This window comes from Telopea speciosissima, chromosome 7 (assembly GCF_018873765.1).
Source record: "Telopea speciosissima isolate NSW1024214 ecotype Mountain lineage chromosome 7, Tspe_v1, whole genome shotgun sequence".
Classification (NCBI taxonomy): Eukaryota; Viridiplantae; Streptophyta; class Magnoliopsida; order Proteales; family Proteaceae; genus Telopea; species Telopea speciosissima.
Genome location: NC_057922.1, coordinates 21,992,673 through 22,007,094, shown reverse-complemented (window position 1 = coordinate 22,007,094; position 14,422 = coordinate 21,992,673). Strand labels below are relative to the sequence as shown.

The following is a 14,422-nucleotide window of genomic DNA, read 5'->3' as shown; positions in this document are numbered from 1 at the left end:
AAAATGAGTCAAACCCGAATAAGGCCTGAACAAATCGGTCTGGTTTCAATCCTTGCCCTTAGAAATGTGAGATTGATTAGGGCTTGATCAAAACCGATCAACTCAACCAGATTGACAACCCTAAACCAGGGTAAACCAAAATATCCCAAGCTTGTAGTAGATATAGCAAAATTTCCACATGGTTAAATATCGAGCCTACAAAATGTTTTCTACACAAATGCTGATCAACGGAAATGCATATGTACATAGAAGAACCACTGTTCATCGAATTGATTTTTCTCTTAGTTAGAAATAAAATATTGGACCGAGTTTTTCTCCACCCACGGTGAATGAGATTCCATTCACTACAGGGTGGAAGCAGACGGGAGAGGGTATTTTGGGAAGATACTACAATCCTAATAGGGGTTTGTGAATCCTAGGATGGTGGGTGAACCGTCCTCTATGGGTGGAGGAAACCTTTGTCCTAAAATATTTTATGTACCATTATCTAGCACCTACTTTGTCCATCTCTCGCTTCCCCTTTTGAGATGACCCTCTTACCCTGCTTGTATGATGGTTGGTACCACACCTCCATTGGTGCTGCCCGTTAACTTACTGTACATGGGCGGTGTGTCTATCCCTTCCCTCCCTCCCTCCCTCCCTCCCTCCCTCCCTTTAATTAGAAATTTAGATTTCTTGTGCTTTTGTTTTTCTAATCTCAATCGCATTTCTTAGTACTATAAGATAATCATTGTGATCTGGAAACTGTACTAAGTTGATTCTGGTGGAGGATTATTAATTCATGGTTGCTGGAAACATATATAACTCATCAACAGTGAGTGACCAGAATGGGACTAGGGAATATCAATAATTGCCATTATAGTTGTGCTCTATAGAAAATGATGTTGAGATTCTATTCTTTCAGACTTTGTCCCAAGCATATACCTTGGGGTAAATTACACGTCACCCCCTGGTTCTCAAATGAAACTCAAATCACCCCTTGGTTTTTTGAAAATGCTCATCTGTCCCCCTCTATAGTAATGGTGTTAGTCTGCTGTTAGTTATTGGTGTGAAAGGACTATTTTACCTTTGTACTAAAACATTAGAATTAAATTTACAATATTACCTTTCAAAATCTATGTTTGGATGTCAAGGGTAGTTTAGAGATTTAAATTTATTTAACTAGTTGACATCATCACTTAATGGCATAAAACTAACGATAGGTACTAATTTGTCACGTTGGGGTCTAATACAGGGGGTAATTTGAGTATATTCAAAAATCAGAGAGTGATTTAAGTTTCGTTTGAAAACCAGGGTGTGACATGTAATTTACCCTATACCTTGTCTACCTCTGAAGAGTCTTTTTTGATGCAGAAACAGGGGAAAGGGAGGTTCGGTAATGTCGGTACCTTCTTCTCATCTTTTGATAATGTCATTCCATAAGCCTTAAATTAAATTGAACCAACCATATTGAACCTCAATGGTCCATGGCATGCACCCTTTTGGTCATAGATTCTTCTTGTTCTATTTGACTTTTTAACTGTGAATAGTAAATACAACTAAATACAACCTGATTGGATGTTTTTTTTTCTTTTTTGTTTCTTTTGATCTGAACTTTGCTGGGAAAGCTTCATCAGAGAATATGCTCAAAGACTTGAATAGGGGACCATTAGCTCACTACCTCGGTGCCCAGACTGGGTTTCTCTCTCTCGCTCTCTCACACACACACCCCCCTTTAGCAGAGAGGCAAAAGGAGTTGGGATCAGCTCCCCCACAATGGAGTGCCACCTGAGGTATAAGTCCTATGCGTCAGAGGTGGGTCTCGCACCTCATGAACGATGAGATTTATGTGGGGTGACACCCTATGTGGGTAAAGAATCCGGACTCAAATAAAAGTGCCCACTAAGAACCTTGTTTCTTGTAATGCCATACTTTTATTCCTCTTTTTCCTTTAAATCTTTAACAATTGGAAAGCTTGCATTCCATATAGAGTTTCCAAACAACTTTGGGGAAGGACAACAATTGAATTTTTTTTTTTGTCAATGTAGAGAATCAGAACATAGGAGGATACAAGTGCTCTCTTTTCTTAGTGAAAACCATTAGTAAGTCTTTTTCCGTCATTTTACATGGAAACAAACAAAACGCTTATGACAGAATAGAAATGCAATTAAATGGGAGAATGTTCTCTGTGCCGCAGCACAGCCTGCGCCCAGGCACACATGGGCAGTCTATGTAGGGGGCAGAGTGGGCATTGTGCCTACTCCCATGTGTTTGGACGCAGGCTGCACTGCGGCACAGAGAACAGCACCCCCCAATTAAATTTAAGTCGTTGTTTGATGCGTAAAACTTGAATTGAAATAGAAATGTAATTAGTAGTGTATTGTGTCGAGAATGATAATTATCCCCACGTCTCTTATGATTAGGGATGGTGGAAAGGGTAAAGATGCAATTAGGTTATGGTTGAAACCTCATAATTAATTAAACCAACCATTAAAGAGGTGGGTGGGATGGATACATTGTATATATCAAAGTTCACGTAGAGCATATTATTATTACTCCCATGCAAGCAGTGGATGTTAATTCAAATTTTTTTTTTTTGGGTGAATGAAAATATACTCAACGACATACAAATTCCATACCCCCAAAAAAGGGAGAAAAACCAGGGGTGTGGGCTATGTCGGTTGGGTACGACGGATAGACAGACAAAGGTGCGGTTTACAGAATCGAAAGCAATATTGATCTTCTTTAGGGTGGTTTGCAGAATCCAAGCCAAGGTAGGGATTATTGGGGTTGAGTGTATCTTATATTTTATGGGTCCACATAATTATTATTGGGGTTTATATTTATAATTTAATTGGGTTTTGGGTCTATTACATGCATGGGGTAAGGCCATTCCTTTAATACTTTTGGCTCTCGGGAGTCTCTTTTTAGGATACTTGGCTAAAGTGTGACCTGTTAGCCCCTAAGTAAGTACTGTGAAGAAGCGGCTCTTGCTCACCCGACAAATTGTAGTTGTGTGGGGTTTAGGGTTTAGGGTATCTTATCTATTGTCTCTATGGAAATAACCCTCGGCACAAGCAAAGGGAGATCATTTTTTGAGGTGGAGAGCAATGTAGAGAGTTTTTTGGCTTAGTAAAAATTCTTTAGTTTTCTTAGATGGATGTACGCATTCGTGCCAAGTCACGTTAAATTCCTTATATTGTGTGATTGTTTGCTTGGTTTTTTTCTCGTGGTTGCACATTCGTGTCCAAAAATAAGTACATAGGGGTTGATGCTCTGGTGTGTGTCACTAAAAGTGTATTGTGCATTATACCTAGGCCGGATTTTGATTGTAGGTCAAGCAATCATTTGCACCGTGGACATAGCCACACTAGCAAACCACTTAAACCCTATGTGATGGTTGCCTCCTTGTGGTTTGTAAATATTGTTTACATGCTTTGTGGATGTAGAGTGTTGTATGAATGATTATGTGATTGGTGAAACTCCATCACATAACAGTGACGTTTCGTTATTAGAAAAGAATTTTTATGAGTCACCGATTCACCCCCCTCTGAGTAGGCCATTGTCTTTAACACTTTCCTGAAGGGTAAAACAATATGAAGAACCCACTTATTTATCTAAGGTACATTGATGGGGGAAAGTTTTCCTTCATCCACGGTGAAGAGAGATTCTTCAAAAATTAATGGTCATAGTTGCTTTCCCTTTAAATACCCTCAACCTGCCCAACCATGAGTCGTGGGTGAAAGTTTCTCCCTTCACCATTGGGGAAATGAAAATTCAAACCTATATATTAATAGGGAAAACCCATCAATGAGAAGCTGAGAGATGGATTCGTTCAATAAGAGGTCCACATATTGATTGAGAAGAGAGTCTCAGTGTGAATCTCATGGGTCATTATGTGAGAGGGTGTGGGAAGGAATCCCCGACTTTAGGATCGTGGGATCTTTTTGCATATAAATAACAAAAGAATTAACCTAACTATAAATTCAGATTCCCTTTTTTTTTTTAAAGATTTTTCTTCATTGTAGTAGGTGAAGGAAAACTCAATCATAAATATTAATATCAAACCAATCTAACTATAAGATCAGATTTTTTTTATATCTCTAAGATTCTTCCTTTACAAACGGTGAAAGAAAACTCATTTCTATTTTCATATAAATAACAAAAGATATGACTTAACTATCAGTTCAGATTTTTTTTTGTAAGAATTTTATTTTAATTTTTAAATTTTATTTTTGTTAATCTCCATGTAACCATGCATGGCGACATTAGTTGTCACCAATCTATGTATGTGGTAGGATAAAGATAGACGTCTTTTTACATATATGACAAAAGATATTAATGTTCATATTTTCATCATACAAAATAACCTTCTTGTTATTTTCTTATGCAGAGAGGTTCAATGCTAAGATCCATGTAATAACCAATCTTAATTACACCAGACAAAACCTTTTTTTTTTTCCAAAGATTAAAGTGTAGCATAGTGCCACTTGGGCAACAACTAAAAGCTACATGATGCAAAGATTGATTAATTTGTGTACCTTTTATCTGCAAATTAAAAATTTTTTTTTATTTATTTATTTATTTATTTTTTTCTTTTTTGACATCCAAACATAGCCTTAATTGGTAGGTAAGGCTGTAAGCCGCCACCAGAGCAAGGGACCATTGGGCTATCAGTCCAAATCCCACTGATAGATCCAACGGTGTAAATTCATCCAAAATCTTTCCTAATTTCTTTTTCTTGGTGTTTTTTTTTCGGTAAAAATCTTTCCTAATTTATCGATGTTGATGTTTTGATTCTCTTGACACGTGATGATATTGCGCAGCTCTAACGCTAACCGCAAAGGACACTCATGACTCAACAACTCAAGTCATGATTCCATGGTACTGAAACCATATAATATCAGGTATCACTGTACCCAAACCCGTTGGATCTGAATAATTATGGATACTCCAATCCAACAGTCCTGAGAAAAAGTGGGTTAGTGACGGTAAATCCTAAGGAGCAGCGGCAAGATAGAATTAATACCATCTAACAGAAATAACCTACAATTAGATTAGAATCTTTAAATCAAAATCTGAAATTTATGATAAGAAAATATTTCGATCCAACTGAAGACATTTGATATACCTTTTTACGACTGTAGACCTCACTACATTGCATCATTTCTCAAGTTATATATGAAATTAGTTCTAACCTATTATTACCCATTCTCTGCCCACACTTTCAGAGTGCAGACTCTGCAGTGGCTTCTCTCTTTCTTTCTCTCTTTCTTTCGCCGGAAATATGGCAACGACGGCTCAGCTCCGCTATTCTCCATTCCCCAACCATCACAGAATTGCCGGAAAACGTCACTTTCCCGGTGAAGCTTCGTTCTTTCCGTCTATATCTGTCCCATTTCACTCCGCAACCACCTCAGCAAACCTCTCCCTCACTCCCCTCCAGCCCAGAGCTTCAAGCGACGGCGGAAATTATGGTGGTGGAATTGGCCGCGGTACGGGTGGTGGCGGTAGTGGTGGGGGTTGGAGTTCCGGCGGAAGCAAAGATGGAGATTCCAGCCGCGATCCGGGGTTCGGAATTCTTGGGCTGTTCTTGAATGGGTGGAGATCTAGGGTTGCTGCAGATCCGCAGTTTCCCTTCAAAGTTTTAATGGAGGAGTTAGTTGGTGTTAGTTCTTGCGTTCTTGGAGACATGGCCTCTCGGCCCAATTTCGGTCTTAATGAACTTGATTTCGTGTTCTCCACTCTCGTTGTTGGATCGATTCTCAATTTTGTTCTCATGTATCTGTTAGCACCTACGATGTCATCTTCTTCATCTACTCTCCCTGCGATCTTCGCGAATTGCCCACAGAGCCACATGTTTGAGCCTGGAGCTTATGGTCTTCTCGATCGGTTTGGGACCTTTGTTTATAAAGGAACAGTTTTTGCCGCTGTAGGGTTCGCAGCTGGACTCGTTGGGACGGCGATTTCTACTGGGTTGATTACGTTGAGGAAGAAGATGGATCCGAGCTTTGAGACGCCGAATAAGCCTCCGCCAACGTTGTTGAATGCTCTTACTTGGGCGCTTCATATGGGTTTGAGCAGTAATTTTAGGTACCAAGTATTGAATGGGATCGAGTTTGTGCTTGCGAAAGGGCTGCCTCCTGTAGCTTTTAAGAGTTCAGTGGTGGTTTTGAGGGGTTTGAATAATGTTCTTGGTGGAGTTTCGTTTGTAGTGTTGGCGAGGTTGACTGGAGCACAGAAGAGCGGAAAGACTGTGGTTGCTGTGCCGGAGACGGGTTCGGCTGAGGAGAAGGTGAAGTTGTTAGAGGGGGGTGAGGATTTGCAAAGCAGCGAATCCACTTGTAAGTGATTAGTTCATCTTCATGGATTTTCCCTCTAAAGATAACGATAGGGTTTCCTTCTTTCTTTTTTTCCTTTCAATGTAGTAGGGAAACATAGCACTTATTTAGATTAGGTTTTCATTGAGGGATGGGTTCTGATGGGTGCCTCTGTTTTTGTGTAATTTGAAGTTACACGCTTTATGAAAAATAACGTCTCTAGTTGATGATGAGTGAATTTTTTTTCTTCCCTTTCTGGGCCCTAATTTCCTTCTCTGTGAGCTGATGGATTAATCTATTTCCATACTTCTGTTTATGAATGATCTTTTCTCCGGGATAATGAAAGTTTGATCTATAGATTATGTTTTAATGGTTCTGTTATTGCATATTTTTTTTGGTATATGGAGGAATAATAGGGAGAAATGAAAGAGGCTGAGGCTGTCTGCAACTTTTAAAAGTTTGCTTTCCACCTTTTATTGTTCCTTTTACCTCACAGGGTAAGAGTAACCATAAAATGCTGTTTTTTTAAAAAAATCTTTTGGGAGTGGTCTTTGTTGAAAAATTGTGTTTCTTTTGGTATTTCATAGAGGTGAAAATTTTCCTTTCTGGAATAATCAAATGAAGAAGTGTATGGTATCAAGCGAATATATGTTTTTCTTTTCTTCTCTTTTCCTTTCCTTTTTCGTCAGTGTTAGTATACTCTGCTTTGTTTAGGAATTGCTCTTTCCTTCTTTAATAATAAAAGTAAGGGAAGTAGTTTTCTCTGGGAGTGTAGCCTACGCTGGCACTCCCATGTGTCTCTCTCTCCTCCTCAAAACAAGGGGGCAGAAGTGTCTTTTCATATGGAGAGGAGAGAGATTGACACATGGGTTTGCTGGCATTGACCATACTCCCGGACAGGGTTCTTTTTCCCTAAAAGTAATGTGCGTGCATGAATACACATTTCTTATTCACTGATATGTTTTCAGTAAGGCACGGGCTTATTGTGTTGGGTTGTGGTGTCTTGGCATTATTGTGTTGAGTTGTGGTGTCTTGGCAGTTCACATTGGTTAGCCTAATAATAAGAGTTGCATTTCTTGGATAATCCTTTGTTTGATTTGGATGGATAAGTTGATTGATAATGTGTCTATTGGACTCCAGTTTGCCAGGTTCCTATGTGGACATGGAATTTTTATGCCCTTCCCTCCCCACCCAGTTATGTCTGGTAACTAAAGCAGGGTCAACTGAATGTTGCTCCTGGCTTTAGTGTCAGCTGGAGATAGGTTATATAGTACAGATTTAAGGCATAGATGAGGGTTAGGCAGGTCCCAGGAGTTATTGGTAAACTATTCAGCTTAAACTATTATAGTTGCATGGTATGTTGTTTTCTTTTTTCCTGGAAAAAGAATTTATTCATAGGGAAGGAAAAAAGAAAAGACGGAGCCAGGTTACAGCAGAACGGCAAACAGCCCCAACAAACACTAATGTAGCTCTAAATAAGAGGCAGTCCTACTAGAGGCCAGGTGTACAATGGTTCTGAAATTGATCAGCCGATTGGGGCAAAGCAGGCTGATTTAACTCAAAATTAGGGTTAGGTAAGGGGAATGAGTTAATGTGATATATGATAATGTTGGGCAGGTCTAAAGGAAGCTAATGGTATAGGTTTTAAATAGGTTTAAACAGAAAATTAAAATTCTGAAATTCTAGTGTTAGGGTTTGGGTCTTGGGTTTTAGGAAAACAATGAAATTTAGGGTTTAAAGTGGTGTTTAGGGTCTGGGCTTGGGATTGAGTGCTCTAAACAGTAAGGGGGAGACTCGATAGTAATGTGGACTGAATTGGATGGCTAATTAGGTCTGAACAGGTTTTTGACTATTTAGGGTTTTAGTGGAGATGAAGGGGAATTAGGGTTTAGCTATTGAAGATGGGGCAGCAGGCTAGGTCGAGTGGAGGGGTTAATGTAGTGATGCTATGTCTGAAGTTTGAGGGGATTTGGATGATAGGATATGGCTGGACAGAATTTAGAAAACTAGGGTTTATGGAAGTCGATGGGAATTGATGGAGACTTAGGGTTTTGATGGGATTCAAATAAAATTAAAAAGGGGAATGATGGGATAGATTGTAGAGGACTGGGAGAAGAAAGGGATGATTGAAAATTAATCAAATAACTTATTTGTTGAAAGAGATCTTCAATGGAAGCAGCAGTTATGTGATAGAAGGATAGAACCACCTTCCAGTTGAAGAAGATCCTCCCAGCCGTCACGGCGTAAGGAGTCAATTGGATTCCACCAATCCCTTTCCACCTTGAGATCCACAAGGATGCACACTCATAAAGGAGCAAGGAGCAGCAACAATGGCAGCCAACAAGCAAAGCTCGATTTTTTTAATTCAAATAAACTGTGGGGGAGCCTCCCACGTTTTTAATAGAGGGCCAATGGCCAAATCCTAGTACAAAATAACCTCTCCCTTGATAAATCGTGGAAGGGAAGGAATTAAAATTAAAGTTAATAACTTAAAGCAGTAAAATGACCTATCTACCCCTAATAACTTAAATTTAAAGACACTTAGCTAAATAATTTAAATTGGCCCAATTGAACCAATTGGATGCAACCAATTTAAATCGGTTCAATTTAACTAACAGAAAATAAACTAAGTATGGAATGGAAATACTAGAATGTAAACCTAAGCTATGGCTCCCTAACTAAGCCCTAATGTCAGGACTTCTTCTTCTTCTCCTTCTTCCTACTTGGTGTTGCATCAAACACAACACGGAAGAAAAAACCGAAAAATACGAGCTCTTCTATTGACAGTTCTCCTTCAAGTTTCTAGCAGAAACCCCTTCAAAAGAGCTGTTAATCTGGCACCAAAGAGCTAACATGTCCCAAATGGCAGAGATATCTTTCGATTGATCTTCAAAAGTGTGAGCTTTTTGTGTGCTCATCAAAGAATCCTTCTGATTATATGAAGCAGCAATTTCAGCAAATATTTGTCATATCACCTGTAATTGGACCCCTTACTCCAGAAAGCTTCATTAAACACAGCAAGATCTCATCAGAGAACGAACAATGAATTAGAAGATAAATTGTATCCTCTGTGTGTTTGGGACATAAACACCATCCGCTTACTATGGAGAACCCCTTTTCATAAAACAAAACCATGCAGTTTAGTGTAGCTAAGGCAGTTAACAATTAGTCGTTTTTTATAATCTACACAAGTTGTTGACAAGTCGATGACTGCATATTTCATAGACTTAACACAAACAAATGACAAAATTATATTATAAAACCAACCCCGCTTACTTTTTGTTGCAAATACCGCTGCCACCTAAGAATTGAATACAGTAATTTTGTACCTACTGAACCAAATCAAAAGCCTTCTATAACCATAACTACTTCAGAGAAAACTCTACCTAATCACACTGTCCTGAACCTAGTTAGGGCCCCCACAACTCAAAAACTAGATAAGAAAGGAAAGAAAACTAAAACTTATGTGCCCTCTTGAAACAATATTCGGTGGTATTAATATTTTTCTTGCTTCTCTGCTCCTAAGATTTACATCAGTGGTCATCATCCTTTATTGTCGTAGAAATTCTGGTTATGGTTTTTCTGTTTCAGTAGTTGAATTATATATTGTGCCCCAGAACTAAAGTATACAGAGGTATCAGCTATAGAACTGATACTGTGTAGGTCGTTTGGGTGTTTCCTTCAGTAACTTGGATGACATCTGACTAGGGATATGTACTCTGTTTCTGTTTTCATCAGAGCCCCAGTGGGATCCTGGACAGTGTTCTATATAGATGATCCTTTTACCTGAGAATGTTTTACGGTTGATGTGTTATATATATATATTCCTTTTCTTCCATTCTTCTTCATTCCAATCTTACATTGGATCTGCATTTAATGACCCCTTTTAGAAAAATGACTGAAATCTACGTTCCTTTTATCAGCTTACGTAAATTGATAAGCTTATTCAATATTCAACTTCTTTTGGATGATATGGAGTGGGTGGGAATGTGACGTCTAGTGGCATGTCGCCTTCTCATATTCCCTTTGATAGGGTTTCTTTGGTGAAAAATATTTCTGAGCTAGCAGTAATTTTTGTTTTTTTTTTTGTTTTTACTTTGGAGAAACATGTTGGTGACGCTCTAAAAGTATTTCTGAATTAGAAAAGAAACAGAAATATGTACAGTAACTCAAATACGTCTCACTTCTCTATGTTATTGTTAAACCATGTTCTTACCAAAAAAAAAAAAGGTTAAACCAACTATTTCCCCCACAAATTAACATTGCGCTGAAGGCATGGGTTTAATCCCACATCGCTTGTGTGAGTGTGATGTGTGTTGTGTACATCCGTCATTCCACCGTTCCAAAAGCTAATTAATATTTTGTTCTATTCCCGACATAGGAAAGGAGGTCGTTTCCATATTTTTGTCCATCTGTTCAATTCTATAGGGTTCTCATTCTCTTAATTTCTCCGTTTTTTTCTTTTCCCATAAGGCCATAATACATGAAACCATATAGTCAAGTTGGCATGGTCGGCTCATGGATGGAGTTCAACCAGCATTTTGTTGAAGGTTTAAGAGGTTTGGAGAACACAGCTTTGATGTCACCTGGCATGTTTCTAAAACGCAGCAGTTCCAAATTGTAATTGAAGAAGCAGGTCTAAAATCTAAATCTGAATTCTTGTTAAATCGAGTCAGTCAATTTATCTTCTAAGAATGTATGAATAATCCTTGAAAGAATCAGTAGTCCAGGCTTGCCCGAGATTTTTCTTGTTACCCTCCCTGGGTTGAGTATGTGGGTAGTTCAGTTCTTTAGCAAAGTAATGGGTCAAGAAGAAATAACTTCCAGAATCTACAAATAAACAATTTGCAGGATTCTTATCAAGTTACCATATAATATCAGGTACCACTGTACCCAAACCTGTTGGATCCGAATAATTATTGTAATACTTCAATCCAACAGTCCTGATAAAAAGTGGGTTAGTGACGGTAAATCCTAAGTAGCAGCGGCAGGAAAGAATTAATACCATACAACAGAAATAACTTACAATTAGATTAGAATCTTTAAATCAAAATCTGAAAATTAACGATAAGAAAATAGAGAAAATTACAAGATTAGGCAAAATCATGTTTTTCTTTACAGCTGAAGACATTTGATATACCTTTTTCCGACTGTAGTGTAGACCTCCCTACATTGCATCATTTATCAAGTTATATATGAAATTAATTCTAACTTTTTTTTTTACAAAGAATTTTATGAATTTATAATATTTGTTTCCATTCTACCGAAAAAAACATATATATCTCTTTCCATTAGCGTCATCCCGCAGAAATGAGGATAATTTTCCGATAACACCTCTGGAAGACTATCCATACAAAAGATGATTAGAGTGCACAGACCCCGCCAAGTAATCTGCACAGCTGTTAGATCGCTCGAACATGATGCGCAAAAATGCAGCTGACCTATTATTACCTATTCTCTGGCGACACTTTCAGAGTGCAGACTCTTCAGTGCTCTTTCTCTCTCTCGCCGGAAATATGGCAACGACGGCCCAGCTCCGCTATTCTCCACTCCCCAACCATCACAGAATTGCCCGAAAACGTCACTTTCGCGGTGAAGCTTCACTCTTTCCGTCTATATTTTCCCCATTTCACTCCACAAACACCTCAGCAAACCTCTCCCTCACTCCCCTCCAGCTCAGAGCTTCAAGTACTAGTTCCGCCTCAAAACTAGAACTTTCTGGCGACGGCGGAAATTATGGTGGTGGAATTGGCCGCGGTACTGGTGGTGGCGGTAGTGGTGAGGGGTGGAGTTCCGGCGGAAGCAAAGATGGAGATTCCAGCTGCGATTCGGGGTTCGGAATTTTTGGGCTGTTCTTGAATGGGTGGAGATCTAGGGTTGCTGCAGATCCGCAGTTTCCCTTTAAAGTTTTAATGGAGGAGTTAGTTGGTGTTAGTTCTTGCCTTCTTGGAGGCATGGTGGCTCGGCCCAATTTCGGTCTTAATGAACTTGATTTCGTGTTCTCCACTGTCGTCGTCGGATCGATTCTTAATTTTGTTCTCATGTATCTGTTAGCACCTACGATGTCATCTTCTTCATCTACTCTCCCTGCTATCTTCGCGAATTGCCCACAGAGCCACATGTTTGAGCCTGGAGCTTATGGTCTTCTCGATCGGTTTGGGACTTTTGTTTATAAAGGAATAGTTTTTGCCGCTGTAGGGTTCGCAGCTGGACTCGTTGGAACGGCAATTTCTACTGGGTTGATTAAGTTGAGGAAGAAGATGGATCCGAGCTTTGAGACACAGAATAAGCCTCCACCAACGTTGCTGAGTGCTTTTACTTGGGCGCTTCATATGGGTTTGAGCAGTAATGTTAGGTACCAAACATTGAATGGGATGGAGTTTTTGCTGGCGAAAGGGCTGCCTCCTGTGGCTTTTAAGAGCTCAGTGGTAGTTTTGAGGTGTTTGAATAATGTTCTTGGTGGAGTTTCGTTTGTGGTGTTGGCGAGGTTGACTGGAGCACAGAAGAGCGAAAAGACTGTGGTTTCTGTGTCGGAGACAGGTTCGGCTGGAGAGAAGGTGAAGCTGTTAGAGGGGGGGGGGGGGGGGTGAGGATTTGCAGAGCAGCGAATCCACTTGTAAGTGATTAGTTCATCTTCATGGGTTTTTCCTCTTAAGATAATGATAGGGTTTCCTTCTTTCTTTTTTTCCCTTTCAATGTAGTAGGGGAACATAGCACTCATTTAGATTAGGTTTTCATTGAGGGATGGGTTCTGATGGGTTTCTCTATTTTTGTGTAATTTGAAGTTACACGCATGAGTGAATTTTTTTTCTGGGCCCTAATTTCCTTCTTTGTGAGCTGATGGATTAATCTATTTCCATACTTTTGTTTGTGAATGATCTTTCCTCCGGGATAATGAAAGTTTGATCTATAGATTATGTTTTAATGGTTGCTTCTATTATTGCATATTTTTTTAGTATATGGAGGAATAAATGGGAGAAATGAAAGAGGCTGAGGCTGTTTGCAACTTTTAAAAGTTTTCTTTCCACCTTTTATTGTTCCTTTTCGCTCACAGGGTAAGAGTAACCATAATTTTTTTTTTAATCTTTTGGAAGTGGTATTTGTTGAAAAATTGTGCTTCTTTTGGTATTTCATAGAGGTGAAAATTTTCCTTTCTGGAATAATCAAATGAAGAAGTGTATGGTGTCAAGCGAATGTATGTTTTTCTTTTCTTCTCTTTTCCTTTCCCTTTTCATCCCTTTTCTTCTCTTTTCCTTTCCCTCTTCGCTCACAGGGTAAGAGTAACCATAATTTTTTTTAATCTTTTGGAAGTGGTATTTGTTGAAAAATTGTGCTTCTTTTGGTATTTCATAGAGGTGAAAATTTTCCTTTCTGGAATAATCAAATGAAGAAGTGTATGGTGTCAAGCGATTATATTTTTTTCTTTTCTTCTCTTTTCTTTTGGTATTTCATAGAGGTGAAAAATTTCCTTTCTGGAATAATCAAATGAAGAAGTGTATGGTGTCAAGCGAATATATGTTTTTCTTTTCTTATCATTGAGAGTGACAACTTACTTCTCATCAATCTTCTCATTGGGCATACCAGGGAGGCGCCTTGGAGGATCTCGGATATAATTTCAGATTGTCAATCTCTTTGCTCTTTCTTTGATGGTATTCTGTTTGTACAGGCTTTCCGTGAGGCCAACAGTGTAGCTGATTTGCTAGCCTCCTCGGCTGCAGGTTCTCAGCAGTACAAGTGTTGGCTTTCAATCCCTCCCCCTTTCATCTCCCCTTTGTTGTTTGCGGATGTTTCGGGAACGTTGTTCCCACGTTAATGAAATGTGCTTATCAAAAAAAACTTTTAGTATACTCTGCTTTGTTTAGGGATTGCTCTTTCCTTCTTTAATAATAAAAGTAAGGGAAGTAGTTTTCTGTCTGGGAGTGTAGCCTACGCCGACACTCCCATGTGTCTCTCTCTCCTCCTCAAAACAAGGGGGCAGAGGTGTCTTTTCATTTGGAGAGGAGAGAAATAGACACATGGGATTGCTGGCATAGACCACTCCCAGACAGGTTTCTTTTTCCCTAAAAGTAATGAGCGCGCATGAATACACATTTCTTTTTTACTGATATGTTTTCAGCAAGCCA

At 39.1% G+C, this 14,422-nt stretch overlaps 2 protein-coding genes across 2 annotated transcripts; both read left to right on the top strand.

Annotated features, from left to right (window-relative positions):
* The first annotated feature begins 1,684 nt into the window (after window positions 1-1,684).
* LOC122667094 (protein RETICULATA-RELATED 3, chloroplastic-like) lies at window positions 1,685-13,172 on the top strand. The gene is made up of 2 exons (XM_043863288.1): window positions 1,685-1,697; window positions 11,792-13,172. Exon 2 carries the CDS (start codon window positions 11,816-11,818, stop codon window positions 12,887-12,889), a length of 1,074 nt encoding a protein of 357 aa, XP_043719223.1. The 5' UTR covers window positions 1,685-1,697; window positions 11,792-11,815; the 3' UTR covers window positions 12,890-13,172.
* On the top strand, window positions 5,202-6,669 carry LOC122667095 (protein RETICULATA-RELATED 3, chloroplastic-like). Its single transcript, XM_043863289.1, has one exon. It carries the CDS (start codon window positions 5,267-5,269, stop codon window positions 6,329-6,331), a length of 1,065 nt encoding a protein of 354 aa, XP_043719224.1. The 5' UTR covers window positions 5,202-5,266; the 3' UTR covers window positions 6,332-6,669.
* Window positions 13,173-14,422: the final 1,250 nt, after the last annotated feature.